The sequence below is a fragment of the Lagopus leucura genome, unplaced genomic scaffold (genome assembly GCF_019238085.1).
Source record: "Lagopus leucura isolate 7727_CA_CO unplaced genomic scaffold, USGS_WTPT01 Super-Scaffold_73, whole genome shotgun sequence".
Classification (NCBI taxonomy): domain Eukaryota; kingdom Metazoa; phylum Chordata; class Aves; order Galliformes; family Phasianidae; genus Lagopus; species Lagopus leucura.
In genome coordinates this window covers 82,304,794-82,319,793 of record NW_024962252.1, presented here as the reverse complement: position 1 = coordinate 82,319,793, position 15,000 = coordinate 82,304,794, and the positions used below count along the sequence as shown (strand labels likewise).

The 15,000-nt window shown below is 42.9% G+C and overlaps 1 protein-coding gene across 4 annotated transcripts in view; it reads right to left on the bottom strand.

The window, feature by feature from the left end:
- Positions 1-15,000, bottom strand: part of PROX1 (prospero homeobox 1) — a 47,494-nt gene that overhangs the window by 12,473 nt on the left and 20,021 nt on the right. For all 4 annotated transcript variants that reach the window (XM_042877549.1, XM_042877570.1, XM_042877565.1 and 1 more), the window contains exon 4: positions 14,772-14,966. In XM_042877549.1, the coding sequence (XP_042733483.1) occupies positions 14,772-14,966 (195 nt within the window). The remainder of the gene's footprint in view (positions 1-14,771; positions 14,967-15,000) is intronic.

Sequence of the window (15,000 nt, the reverse complement as noted above, 5' to 3'; positions counted from 1 at the left end):
AGCTCCATTTATACGATTAGGCTGCCACAGCGTACCTACAGACTTTGCCTGTGGTATTGTGCTAGAGTCTGATAGTGTGTTGTATTACTAATGTTCCAAGAGTAAACACACTTGTAGGAAACAGCTATAGTTCAAGGCTGCACTTTAAAAAAAATAAATGTTTCATCAGTCTTAGCAAAGGAACAAACGGCAATAACACTCTGTATCATATTTTACAAAGCTTCAAAAGAACAATGTCCCGTTGAGTGAAATTCAGTAGCATTCTGTAAACATTAATTTAAGGAAATCAATAGCCTCTGTGAGCTAAAGCCATATTGCAAGATAAACTGGCTGGAGTGCTACTTTGTCAAACAGATTTTAGTTTTCTCGGCTAGATAAAGACGGTTTCAAAACTGGGTAGCGTGTTGCAACCAAGGTTTGAAAACTATGTGGCCTTCAAACAGTCTGCTTGTTCCTACCACAAAGCTGGATAAACATACTTTAAAAATGATAAGATTGGGTCAGGATTGATTTTACTTTCAAATTTTATATAAAGTAGAATTCTTGGTGAATGTTTGTTTGGATTTTTTTGATCCTAATTATGAGCACAAATAAACAAGTGCAGCACAGACAGCTCAAGATGTCAGGCTGCCAGGAGAGGTTAAATTAACCAGAGAGAGGCAGCTTCTTTTCTTTTCTTTTTTTTCCTTTTTTTTTTTTTTTTGCAATTGCAGGACTTCATGGATTTAAAAAATCTTTATTCATGTTGACCTGGTGGGCGACAAGTCATCTTGCCAACTAGGAAAGCCAAAATCTCTAGCGGACTTGGGATCAGAGGTCTTCAGCTGGTGAAGGCTGCTCACGTTGCAGAGAGCAAGGTCACGGTGATGGGAGGTAAACAGGCCGGAGGGGTGAGTGGGAGGCCAGACCATGCTTCTGGCCCCGTGATCTGGATGTGGCAGGAGTGAGGGGCTGTGCTGGGAACCTCCTAACCCAAGGATGAGGAGTAAATAACCTCTATTACAGCCAGTGATGGAGAACCTCTCTGGGATAAGAAGTAGCAGCCTCACTATGTAAAGCTCTAGGTCAAACAGCTTATGCAGCAGTCCAGAACAGCGTACGTACAGCAACAGCAGATGATTCAGGGGAAATATTTTTGCTGAGAAAACAAAGTATAGACTAGATGTTCACAAGTACCCCAGAGTTGGAATACTCTGACCTCAGCCGATGATGGAAACGAGATCCAGAGTAAAAGATGAGTTTGGGGGTATGACATAACCTTCTCAAAGAAGGCACTTGAGAAAGTCTACATACATAAACCATACATCGCCTTCAGCTTCTTACATGAGGAAGATTTAAGCTTGAAGGCTTTTGGGACAAGCTGGCCCCTAAACATGTGGAAACCTTTGGGGGGCAAGCTCTTCTCAGACTCTCCATCCTGTAAGAGATCAGTTCTTAGGGTAAGTCAGAAGTAAAGCAAGGCATCTTACTACAGGAAGCCACCTTTTTCTGTGGTCTTGCAGGGTGGCTGGTAACACCAGGAACCAGCCCCTTCCTGAGGTTCATCCCCGTGAGCTGGTGAACTCCCCCTTGTTGAAGAGCTAGAAGAAGCTCTTCTTTCTCCCCTGTGCACTCACACATTCACTGATTCCTCTGCAGACTGGGCATTCATACGATCTGCAGCTGCAGGCACTCATGTGCCATGGTTTCCAGGATATCCCTGCCCAGAGCTTCCCTGTTTTCCTGTGCTTTCAGGGGCAATGTATGTCTAATATCTCCTGGGAGCCCCAGCTCTTTGCACCTTTGCCCAACCCTTCACCTCCCATCACACACATGGTGAGCTGCTGCATGGAACCATCTCAGTGCTGCAAGTTGGTGTGGCAGCATATCAAGCAGGAGGCTTTGGCTTCCACACAGAATTTGGAGGCAGGTTTTGGAGTAAGTTGCTACACTTTTTGGCGTGAAAGCCATGGCAGCATATGGCCCAATGTTCTCAGTTTAAGTCTGACACTTAACATTATTTAACAGTTTCTGTGTTAGGTGCTTTATAAGGTAAAGGAAATTAACAATTTTCAGCTAATTAGATCACTCAATTGGCTGAACATCCTGGACACCTCTTAGAAAAAAATAGGTTGGCTCAGCTGATGGAAAGGCTAATGCCTCTTCCATTATCACTTATGAGGAGAGGGAAATAGTTGGAAAGGATGTTTTTATTTTAAAAACACAAGTGAAAAATATTTAAACTATTGGACACTTCAGTAAACACACTTTGCACTCCTCCAAAACCTTTACAGGGAGCAGATGCCAGTTTGCCCACTGCTACTTGTACCCTGATCCCTTGACTACAACTGCAGCCCTCTGATGCCACCATGTTTAGTGCCTTCAGGCTTCCTCACACAGCTCTTACTGAGTGACTCTGTTAAGAAGCAGATTTTTTTGGAACGAGAAAAATATGAACCAGGAGTTGGGTGGATGCTCAACACAGTCTGCCAGCCTCAGTGCCACAGGACGGTGAGCCCACTGCTGTGGGACAGCAGCGACACTGCAGCGCTGAGCCTGGTGTGTGGGAAAAGTGTTCGTCTGAGCTCTGCTCAGAAGAGAAAAATTAGGAAAGAGATAAAGGTTTCTTATTGCATTTACTGTTGTGCTGGATTTTTTTCACTCTGTGAAAAGCTGGAAAACACGTGGCCCTCGAATGATTTAAGAATGCATTTTGAAAGTGCTTGCTTGAAACAAAGCTGAGATGCCTTATCCTTCATGTGAGGTTTGGGGCACTACTAATCTACCACTGGCTCACTGTTATCTCCTCTGCCACGCTCACAAAAAGGAGGGAGAATGGGCATTGACAGTGGGGCTGCTGAGATGACTGATAATATCAGGGAAGTGAAAGTGGTAGTGCAGTGAAAATGGATACTATGTGATACATTAGATTTAATCACTTGCATTTCAATTAAGCTTTTCCACAAATAAAGAATGGGAAATACACTGCAGGCTCCCTGTACAACAGGAGGTAGGTTGCTGAAGCTCCCCATCCCCTGCCTGGACCCCTGTCCCATCTCACAGTGCACAGAAGGCATCTTGCCCCACAGGGTCTCTGTGGGCACTGAGGCAACAAACCTATCCATCACAGAATGTTATGATCTGCTGCAAATACCATGGCCTCAAAGCATCAGTTTTTAAGCACAAAACTTGATAACCAGATCTGAGAAGGTTAACATAAAAGACTTTCCATTTTATGATTTATTTAGACTTCTTGGACCTTGCAGTTCAGTTCTCCCCTTTCCCCATACTCAAAAATCATCAATAGTATTTAGCTGGAGAGATGATTATCAAGTCTCCTTTTCTGCCTTACTGATAAATTAGAACTGCATGAGATGTAGAAGCTCCTAATGGAAACTCTGATTGCCCTTAGCATACTGCATTGCCAGTGGCACTGCTGCAGAATGGAAAAATCACTAAGGTTCCTCTGGCTTGTGATAGTTGGGTGTTTAGTATATGTTGGGGAATGGAAGGAAGGATCACAGAAAGTTCACACCCAAGAAGGTGTATCATTCAAAACATGAAGGAGAAATAAAACTCATACGCCCAATAGTCTGACTGTAACTCAGCCCCACAATGGGGAAATGCAATCTGCTGCCAGAGGCTGCCTACAATGCCAAGTGGCATATTACATACCCTGCTGCCAAACTCTGGCAGGTATTAGATACAGGTGCCCACAGAACATCTGTCCAAGAAGGTGAGCATGAGGATGACCACCCAGGCCTGGCCCTGCTGCAGGACCACAGGGTGCTCATGGTACAGCCTCCTGCTCACAGCAGCCTGCTGGGGTGAGATGTGTGGCTCGGAAGGACTAGGAGGCACAGCCTGCACTGGGAGGACCTTCACCAGCAGGGCAGCCTCTGCTTTCATGGCTTCATTCCATGCTGAGCAAGGCAGGCAGTAACTGCTGGTTAGACAGTGGGTCTCTATAGAGGTACTTTGCAGACCTTGTTTGTATGTAAGGATTTTCCGAAGCTCAGCAGAATTTGGCCTCTAAGATGAATCGTTAACACTGTAGTAGAAGCACCAATTAAAGGCTTATATATCTAAAGAACATCTTGTAACGTGTAAAAATGTCATAACAGTGAGTAAACATCTATAAGCGGCATTGCTTCCTCTTGCTTGCTCTTCCCACCTCTCTGCATTGCAGTCACCTTTGTCTTCCGTGCCTGCCCCTGACAAAGCCCCAGCAGTTACCAGAGTGCCCTTTCCCTGCTCGCTTTGTGTGTGCTGGGGCAGGGAGGCAGGGATGGAAGCAGGTGGTGGTTAATCAGTCTGGCAGGGAAATGGCCAGTCACTGGGGTCCTGTTGGGGGTGGTATGAAGGTGGTAAGCATGCCCTCTGGCATCAGGAGACCTTTCCTCTCTCCCCCGACAGAGGGTAGGGGCTGCAGAAGGAAACCGTGCATGGTTTGTGGAAATTGGGCATGGCCTCATCCAGGTTGCAGGCACAGAACTATGTGCTCCAGGGCTGGGCCTACCCAGGGTCAGTCAGTTTAGTGAGCTGGGAGACGAAGTCTTCAATCCTAATGGACTGAGCTCCCCGTCCCTAAAGAGGTTTGACTCCTCTTTAGACCTCACGGAAGGAAATGGTGCGGCTGTAGACAGCGCTGGATGAGATAACCTCAGGGCTAGGCCTGATGGAGCCAGTCCTCTCTGCAGTTGTCTGAGATAAGCCATTCAGCTTCTTCCTAAACACTGATACTTAGCGCTCAAAGGGCTTTTCTTTTCTGTTCAGCTGATCCCCCCTCTCTACCATTAAAAAGTTTCTAAAGTTGTAAACTGCTGTGTTAAATACATTTATGTGCCTACACCACTGTAGTCACCTAAGTCCCCTAGGTCTTTCTGCTTCCCGCGCTTCTGCTCTCCGCATAGCCTCCCCATTACATGCAGAAGCAACTTCCAGGCCACATCTCATAAGCAGTTTTGGACTATTGCGTAGCTACACATTGTTCTGAAGGTACATTTCTACTTGTGCCTTGAAACCGTGTCCCTTGGGGGCGGTCCCTGAGTCCCTCTGATGGCACAGTGAAACGAGGCAGCAGCAGGCTGCATAACTTCCCCCTCTGCAGATAAGAAGGATGAACCTTGCCCCTTCCAGATCTACAGGGAGAAATCATCTCCGATATGCTGACTAATTTCAGACGGCTCTTCTGGCTGTCCCTCTTCCTCTCACCCACCCACGCTTACATCAGGAAAATGTGGGGATCTTTCTCTGCACAACCAATTTCAGCCATATACCTAGTGACGGACTCTGTGTAACTATGGGAGAAACAAACTCCCTCTCTCTTGGACTGAAAAGCATTTCTTAACTTCAGTCTTTGTGTTACTATCTGCACTTCAGTATGACAGCGACCTGTGGTTCCCAGCTTCTCCCCATCTCGTGTAGGTGGCAGCCCCACACTCCCACAGACCTCTGCAATATTCTGCCATTGCTACCTCAGACTGAATATTTCAGTCTCACAGATTTAACCATCTCTTAAAATAGTGTCCGCACTGCATTAGGCTGGAAAATAGTACAGGCTGTGAAGCTGCTAAATCTCTCCCATGGTTTCCAAAGGTTATACAAAATCCTTCATTCGTATTACAAGAACTTAACTCTTGTCCATTCTAAAATACGTTGAAGATACCGAGCAAGCTTAAAGGTGACATATTCAAAACCTTACAGGATGGGCAATCCTATCTGTATGACTTCTGCTAAAGTCAGTCACATAGCCCAGACCCCACACTGTGAGATGGTATCAGCTGGAACCTTCTCTTTTGGCAAGGGCCCCTTACAACAATAAAAACAACACCTCCCTCCTCCCCACAGCCATGGACAGGATGGCTCTGTAGCTCCAGATCCAGGTCTGCATTCAATTTTTTTTTTGTTTTAAAATAAACAAATTGAACTTTTTTTTTTTTTTCATTCAATTGACATTTAACAGATATTCACACACTTGACTTTATGCAACAAAAGACAGCTCTTCAGTTGGCATGGATTAATTAGCTCCAATGACTGCTGGAGCTGATTTACACCAAAACCTGAGAATCCAGCCCAGAATTTAACTCAGTGTCACAGAGAAAAAGTGTGAGGTGGGTGGGATGGGGATGGAAAAAATCTTATGAAGCTAGTAGCTAACCCACTATTTCAGATCTCTCTGGTATGACAGTTATATAGAAGAGCTTCGATAAAGTTTAGAAGATCAAACATTTTCCTCAATTTTCACAGTACAAAACGTTCTATGCCCTTTCATGTGAAAAAGGAGCGAGAACACACAGCATATAAGAAATGTCGGTCGATCGGGTCTTGTGAACACCCTCTTCTTTTACTGCTTTCCCAGAAGTTCTGAATGAGAAATTTAACTATATTGTCTACAAGAAAGGAAGAAGGTCTAGAAAAGCATGAGCGACTTGCATGCTACCCATTACCCCATTACCACAACTAGGGTTTGCTAGCTGGTAAGAAAAATTATATTTGTGTTAGGTTGTTTGTTTTTTTCTTTTTTATCAAACACCAAGGTTTAAAATGTTCCTATTCACTGAAACTGTGTAGCCTCACATATTCTTTTGGTATAGGACAAATTGAAAAGGATTTAAGCTCAGAGGGATAAGACTTTATGCTAGCAAGGAACAACATGGGTTAAAATTCACCTTGCTTCTCACTCCTCATCCAGGATAGATTTTTGGAGAACAACAGACATCTGGAAATCAGTTTTACATAGAAAAATAGAAAACAGGGAAGAACTAGGAAGATGAATAAAGGCTCATCACAGACACAAAAGAACAGAGCAAAAAGAAGCTTGGATTTGGGTATTCTTGTCTGGCAAGGAGGCAGGCAGTAAGGCTAATGAAGCATTTGCGATATGGGACGTATGCCAGCGTAACAAAGAAGATGTGCATCAGCTCTGCAGATGTGCCAAAGCCCCCAGAGCAAAATAATGACATAATCACCATCAGTGTCACAGACCAGACTGTACACAAGGTGACATGGGAGAGAATAAATAAGAGTCTTTAGAGGCCTGCAGTACACACACGGGAAGGAACAGCCATTCCTCACAACTGCCACAAGAGAGTGGCGAGAGGTTGGGGATAATGTGTGCAGCTAGCAAAAGAAATCTTGAATTGTGCAAGGCTAGCGCACGATAAATTGGTGCTTTTCTCCATCTCCAGTTGACGTTTCAATTCCCACTACCCCTTGTTGAATGCAAAATGAAATGACAAGTAGGAATCGGAAGACTTTGCCAAGTTTTTGTTTTGTTTTGTTTTTGCCTGTTTTTTTTTTTTGTTTTTTTTTTTTTTTTTGGAAAAGGGGTTGTTTTGTTTGAGAAGAGAATGGGGCAAGAATGACTACCAGTAAATTACTGTTAAAAAAACAACAACAACAACAAAAAACCAAACAACGAAAGACCAGACAAAAAGCTTCACCCAAGCAGAGCGCAGCACACTGCCGCTCCATGCACTCACAGGCGCACGCACAGAAACCCTGCACTATTCAGCTGGAACAATCCTAGTATTCCCCCAAAGCAAAATTAGAAACAAACAAGGATGGGTTTGGCTTTTTTCGGTGGCTGTGCTTTCTGGTTTACTGTTATTCAGGAACGAAAGCAGGAAAAATCCCACTAAAATATTTTTCCACGCTAAAAGACAAGATTACTATTTTATTGATCAGTAATAAAACACCGCTTAGGGCAATTTAGTACTTAACATGTTATTTGCGGTGGGGAGTAATCTGAAAAGCTCTGAGTAGCCTTAAATCGTTTCCCAACAGCTCTCCCTGTGTAAAAGCAAGCGTCTGCCTCGGTACAGCTGTGCGACTCGGTGGCACGTTTTTTTACAGGACTTTTTGCCTGTTTCTAGAGGGAGCATCTGTTTGCTGAAACAGAGCAGCCCGCCCTTCGCCACGGACCCGCCTGGGCAAACGGTGACAGAGCAGGGGACTCGCTGCAGGCGCCACCAGGACGCTGGCAGAAGGAACACTCAGGCACGTAATGGTTTGCAGGATCGGGCCCTCCAAGAGGAGCTCAGAAGAACAAAGCACTTGGCTTCACCAGTGTCCCTTTTCATTGCTTCTAATGAAAGATTCATAAGAATAACTTTAATTTTTTATGATCTTTTTTTGCATTACTGTATTAGCTGCATCTACTTTGTACGCGATTTCTTCTTAAATACAGAAAACCTGTTTCCAAATGCCAGGCCTAATAACTTAATTGTGCAATAATTGATCTCGATTGTTGAGCAGTCCTTCTTTGCATTAAGGAAGTGAGATGGAGCCCAGAAAATGTTCTACATGATTATCCCTTTTCGTAGCAAAGTGATGCATTTATTAGGAATACAGGTAAAGGTCTGACGTGGAGTCCTATTTTAATTTTTTTTTTTTTGAGATTAAAAAAATATTAAAACCTCCGTAATTTGCTAGTAAAACTGCTCAGTGGAAGAATGATTGTATTTGTCTTTTTTGGCTTCGCCCAATTAATTGGAGCAGTAACATAACGATCGTTAATAAACAGCTCTAATTTGACTGTACTTCTTGCGTATCTACTAACCGCATCGTATCTTTGTGTAGCGTACCATAAGGGGAAACAAGGAAGCATGTATATAATTTTGTCCTGTTTTATGTGAAGTTTAATCATTACACCACAGAGGAGTCTCCAAATCAATTGCAAAAGGTGCAACAGTATTAATAATCTGTTTAGCCAACTCTGGCTTCTTTGCACTTTGATGTTACGAGCAGAGGCAGGATGAACCCTGGCAGTTTTTTTTCATTGGCAAGTGTTTGTGTCTATTACAGCTTACACCAATGTTTTCTTTTATGCTTTTTCTACTGTGCCCCCTCTTTCCTCCTAAGATTAAAGAAACAAACAAACAAAACCAAACAAAAGCGCAGATCAACTCAACAGACGAACCAACGCTTATTTGGCGCATTTTGATCAAAGTGTTCTGATCGAATTTTTCATTTATTTACCAAAGTTTCACGGCAGCCCTTCTTCATAATGACAGCAGCGTTGCCATTTTTTTTTTTTTTTCCTCCTCCACATAAAATAGAAGGGGTTCTGAGAAAGTTTTTAATTAGCTAAATAGGTCTGTGTAATCCAGATGAAATAAACACGCCCGTTTGAAAAGGTTGTTAGAACTTTTGCAGCCATTTAATCCATAGATGGCTGAACACAATGATACCTTCTGCAGACAGCACCGCCACCACCAGCAGCTGTTAGAAGAGAGCTTGCTCCCTGCTCCTATTGATAACCCTTTGTGGAACGAAGAAAAAGAGCTGAGGGAAGGAGAACTGAATGTCAGACAATAGACATCGCTGCACACACTGTCTCTGAACTTTCCTCATCTCTGAAGGACAATTAATTATGAAGGCCTTTGGGGTAGGTCGAAGCAAGGGAAAACCTACTGCTGGCCCAGCACTCCAGCCGCTATCTCTGTGTTTGTTAAATGGTCGTGCCTGTTGGGGAACCAGAGTAGCAGCCACCAAAATAGCCAATAGATCATTTAGGAAAAAGAGAGCAAAAGATTTTTTTTATGTGTGCCTGTCCTTGTATAATTCTATTCTCACTGTGAAATCATCCATACACAAAACACAAGGACAATTTTTTTTTTTTTTTTTTTTTTTCAGAAGAGCCACAGGGTAGGTTACAGTCAGAAACGGCCTCTCAGTGGTGTGTTAAAAAGGATGGTCTTTTCACCAAATCATTTCACAGAGGCAAAACAGACAAACACAAAGAGTTGAGACTTTTTCTCCTACATTAAATAGAGTAACTGATAAGGTCAGACATATGATACCTAAAGACATGAATCTGTGAACTCTTGAAGTCAAAGGACTTCTCTGTGCAAAGGAACAATCTTTCAAAGGAAATAGATCATAGAACTCCACTGAATCCCCTTTAAACTTTATGAAGCAGGAGGAGAAAAAGCTCTAAGTAGGGAAGCTTGACAGAAGAGCCTTGAACTATTTTCTGAAGGAAAGATGAGACCCTCCCTAGGCTGCCACAAAACATCTTTTTTTTTCTAAAGGCTCTTCTGAACTTTGATATGTGCCAAGACACCGCTATTGAAAGCTGTATAATTATGTGCTATAGCCACTGTAGAAAATGCTTTGTTCACCACAACAAAGAACAATAAGCAAAGTAAAGTGACATTACACTGTATCTTTTTCTTTAAGAATGTTGAGAAAGGTCACGGAACGTTATAACTAATAAAGCTGTTGAGTAAGGAAGTTTAAAGTTGATCTTGCTGTGCTTAAATGTAACCCAATGACAAAAAGGCAGAGGGAACTAAAATTGTAATGACATTAAAAAATAGATCATATATCAATGTGCCAACTTCATTATACAAACACCTTGAATCCAGAGGACACAAACATAAAAAACGAACGTAGTCCTGCAACAGTATTCCTCCTGTGATTCCCTCCCTAATAGCTTCCAACTACAAGCTGCAGTTCCACCAACTGCAGAAACTGATTAAGCGGCATTAATTGATACATGCATGGCACGATCCTGCTACTGAAAGCCATGGCTTTTCTTACTCAATTTACAAATTGACTCCGATTCCTGTGCAGTTTTCAAGGAAAGCTTTACTGTTTCACAAGAGAGCCTCCTCAAAATTTAGAAAACAAAACAAAACAACATAAAAGGAAAAAAGACCTGAGGGCATCAATTAAATTTCCTGACAGCAAGATTTTTGAGTGAGAAAGAAGTTCCATCTAGAGATAGATGTCAGGTTTTTTTTTTTTTCTCTAGAGGTATCAGGACAGTTAAGTTTGCTATTCTTACACTGCAGATTCAGCTTTATTCTCCTTGCTGCAGACTGCAAGAGAGAAGCATTCCTACTTTTCCTTTAAGAATGTGGAGTTGAAACACGACAACAATAAAGCCCTTGAATGAGGAAGTATACAGCTGAGGAAAAAAAACGCAAGGAGTGTAATACTAAAATAAACAACTGTCCCATCAGCCTGGGCCCACTTCTGGTCCCATTACAAGTGCTCAGACTGTGCTGCTGCACTCTGTAGAGGAAGGGCATGCAAGCTCAAAGATGGAAGTTTGCAGTTACTGACTTGATTTTCACTTCTCTTGAGACCACTTTACACTGCTTGAGTTGTGTAAAGGAGTGTTAGGGTGGTTATAAATTCTCCTTTATAGTGCCTTCATAAAAGCAAGAAATACGCATACAAGGTCTCAATTTAGACCAGAATCAAGTTAGAAAGCTTTAACTTTCCTGATGAGTGCCAGTCCAGATTGAGATGAATCCTGCAGATGCAACTGGGAAAGTTGAGTGGGGTTGGACCAGATGATCTCCAGAGGTCCCTTGCAACCTCAAACGTTCTGTGTGATTCTGTGTGTGTGACATGAGTTCCTAAAATAGTCACACGAGTGGCCAGAATTTTCAGTAATTTAGGATGTTTTCATTCTTGGATGCAGAACTGGGCACACATCATCAGAAAATGGACCATCGAGGACCTCCTGACAAAGTGGCTCTCATTAACAGATTTCCAGTTAAGCATCCCAAAATGGAACTGGCCTAAAACCATCATCACTTCTGAAAATGTTGGCAGCCAATGTTTCTCTCAAGGGTTTGCAGGGCACTTATGTGACAGGGTTATTACTTGGACTTTATAGGTGGTGGTGTTTGAATTGTTTTAAATAATCACACCGACGTTTACGGGACTAACTCAAAGTGCATTAAGTATGTTCTGCTAAGACAGCAGCACAACTGGCCTTAATGAGGTTCTTCCCCACCAGCATGGCTCTTGCCTGGCAAAAGTAGAGCAGACTTCCTAAAAATTGTCTCCCCTCTTCTAGATGATGACATGCGCCAGGACCAAGAAACAGTTGCCACGTCAGACCTCAGTGTAATAGTGCAGCTTGGCAGATGTTTTGCTATCATGATCAATCTCAGAAATCACATCTGCAAAAGTGGGTACACTCCATGCTACAGCGGACTCACATCTGGTGGCTACGCAGAGGAGTGTGGTGAGTGCACAGAGCAGGTGGGAAGGCACAGAGCAAAATGCCAGGCATAGGAATGGGAGCCTGATTTGTTCAACAAGCACAAGAAAAAGGACTGGGGTATTTTGTAGGGATGTTAATGTATGGAGAATGACGGTAACTACAAAAAAACATCAGGGAGCAAAAGTGATGGAGGAGCAGGAGCCAAAGCAAGGCTGAAATCCAGCTGTTGTCTTCAGGCCAATTTCTTTTGCTTCTTTTAAGTAAATAAATAATTTTCTAACCATATTTTGATTTAAACTTACAGCATGGTGTCTCCCTTGCTTGAAACCATTTTGTCACAGTCATAACTGTGATTTCTGATGATATCTTTTAAGAAAGATTTTATAAGAGAGCCACAGAACCATTTAGGATTTTTTTTTTCTTGTGATGCATAGCAACAATACCTGACTTTAATTATTGCAGCTGGCATTCAAGAGCCTATGGCAACATCACAGACAAGACAGATATCAAGTGGCATAGCAAGCTGTCCTCTCTTTCTGACCAACTTCAGCACTTGTGCTTGGACACTGACATTTGAGGCTTTCTTTCACCAGTACAAGCCACCTTCTCCCTCCCTGGGCAGAATTGCCCCAAAACAGAGAAGCGTCTTCATTCTTCATGGAAAAAAATAAAGAAAAAGTTGTTTTTCCAGCTTTCAAATCTTAGTTCAAAATTATTGTGTGCAGCTACATTCAGCACTGTTTATTCCAGCAAATCATATAGCAAGAAAGAGAAATGTGGAAGCAGCTACACACGTGTACACATATGTGCACACACAAACACAGGCAGAGCTGTGTGGCTGGAGGAGGTGGTGTATCTGGCTCTGGCTCGCAGCCATGAGGGTACAATGGCAAGGCTAAAAATGATAGGGCATGTGGTTTGTTAAACATCTTATTTGACTTTGCTTAGAGCTGTCAGTTTCAGTGCACGGGGAACGAAACACAGTGTCACAGATTCCTAAGTAAATCAATGGCACAACTAGATATGGACTAAATGCACATTTTATCTTCATTTTTTTTTTTTTTTCCTAGTTGTCAATTTAGGCATATTTAAGTATATGCATGAATTTCATCCAAGAAGAGACAAGGAGGAGGGTTTAGGAAGTATAGGGTAAGTGATTTAAGAGAAACAGTCTGTCAGACTAATCAGAAGATCAGCAATGTATCACCGAAGTATGGGTGGAAGAAACTTTGATGACACTAAATATGGCAAATGCTCAGTTTGCTAAATCCCTTAGGATCCAGTTTCAACATTACAGTACTTGTCATTTTTGGTTTGCAGCTTGTGGGGGAGGGGTTAGGCATTTATTGGCAAAAGTTACATAGGCTATACTAAAAACTGCACCATACAGTTTAATGATCTCGTAACTGCTGGATTTTCACTGCAAAACCAAGAATTGAACCTCTGAGAAATTCTCATTATCTGAGATAACACAGAAAAGGCTTTGTGAAAGGATCTGCAAATCACTGTCTTTTGTATGATGTCTTGAAGGCCATTTCCTCCAGCACTGGGGAAAGAAGCAAGGAGCTCCTTTCCCACCAACAGTTAGACCCATTTACCAAGGAGGCAGCCAACAATGGCAGCACTAAACAAATCAGACTTGCATTTTCTTATCTCCCTGAAAACATCTATATGATCCCCATGCTTCTTCACTGAAGCAATCTGCTGACATTAACATTGCAACAAATGTTTTGAAACAAGTATCTGAAATTGTAAAGGACCAAGAATTTTAGAGAGCAAAGAGCATTTTAATCTATTTTCTGCAAACGGGATTACAGTTGCAACGAAAAAGAGGAAAAGTCTGAGGGAGTTTAAGAACATTCTGACAGAAGAAAAGCTAGCAACTCTTATCCCTTTGCATGTTTCTCTTTCTGTTCCTGCATCTTCCGTTACATCCTGGCATACGCAGAGCCTGGCCTGATCCCTTCAGGTGCTGGGGCACAAATCTGGTATTGCCAGCTGTGGCAAATGGCAGATACACAGACATCCTCTGCACCCCTTTTTTGCTCTGTCCTGTCCATGCCACTTCTCTCCTACAAGAGGCTGAGCTGAGGCCCTTTCTTAAAGCCTTTTTTGTATTACCTGAACTTAAGTGCTGTAAAAATGGACCCTGATTAAAAAAAAACCTGGAGGATTTTAAGCAGAAATCTACCAATTGTATTCCAACAAATGCCACTTTTGCTACAGGACAGGACTCAACTTACCAATGAGTGACAGGTGCAGACAAAACCCAACAATAATAAAACATGTTCCACCACCACTTTCCCACTGTCCCCGACCATGAGCTTCCCCTCACATATTCACGCCCATGATCACCTGAGGACATTGCTGCCCTCCACCATGGTCTTCATTAAAGCCACCAAACCATTACAAGTGGAAACTGAGTGCATTTAGCTCAAGTGATCGTTTTATTCTGGGCAGCCCACTCTGGGTGTCCCCACATGAGCAGGGATTGGACCAGGTGGCCTCCAGAGTCCCCTGACAGCCTGCAATGCTGTGGAGTGTTTGACAGTTCAATGAAGGAGACCTGAAAGAGTCACAGGGTGACTGCTCTCTCTATAGTCCCAAAATCTCAAAAATACTAAGAAACTTAGCCAGAAAGTGAAAACTTTCATCCTTTGCCAAGCCCTAGGAGGCCTAAGACTCCAACAACCACAGCTAATGTGACAAATTAGCCCTGGGAAAGGCAGACAACCCTTCCCATCACTGGAAGGCGTCACCATGAAGTGCTACCTGCCCCACGGCACGACCCACACGTGCAGAAACGAAGATGAGTGCCTACCTCAAAGTCATTCGCTTTATTGTAGTGCATGTTCAGGGCCCTGTACAGCTCACAGTCTCTGGTTATAGACAGCTCCTCCGTGCTTGTGACCCCGTCGTTGATGGCTTGCCGTGCGTACTTCTCCATCTGAATGTAGTAAAACTCACGGAAATTGCTAAACCACTTGATGAGCTGAGAGGTAATGCATCTGTTGAACTGTTGAATTTAAACAGTAAGAAGGGTAAGAGCA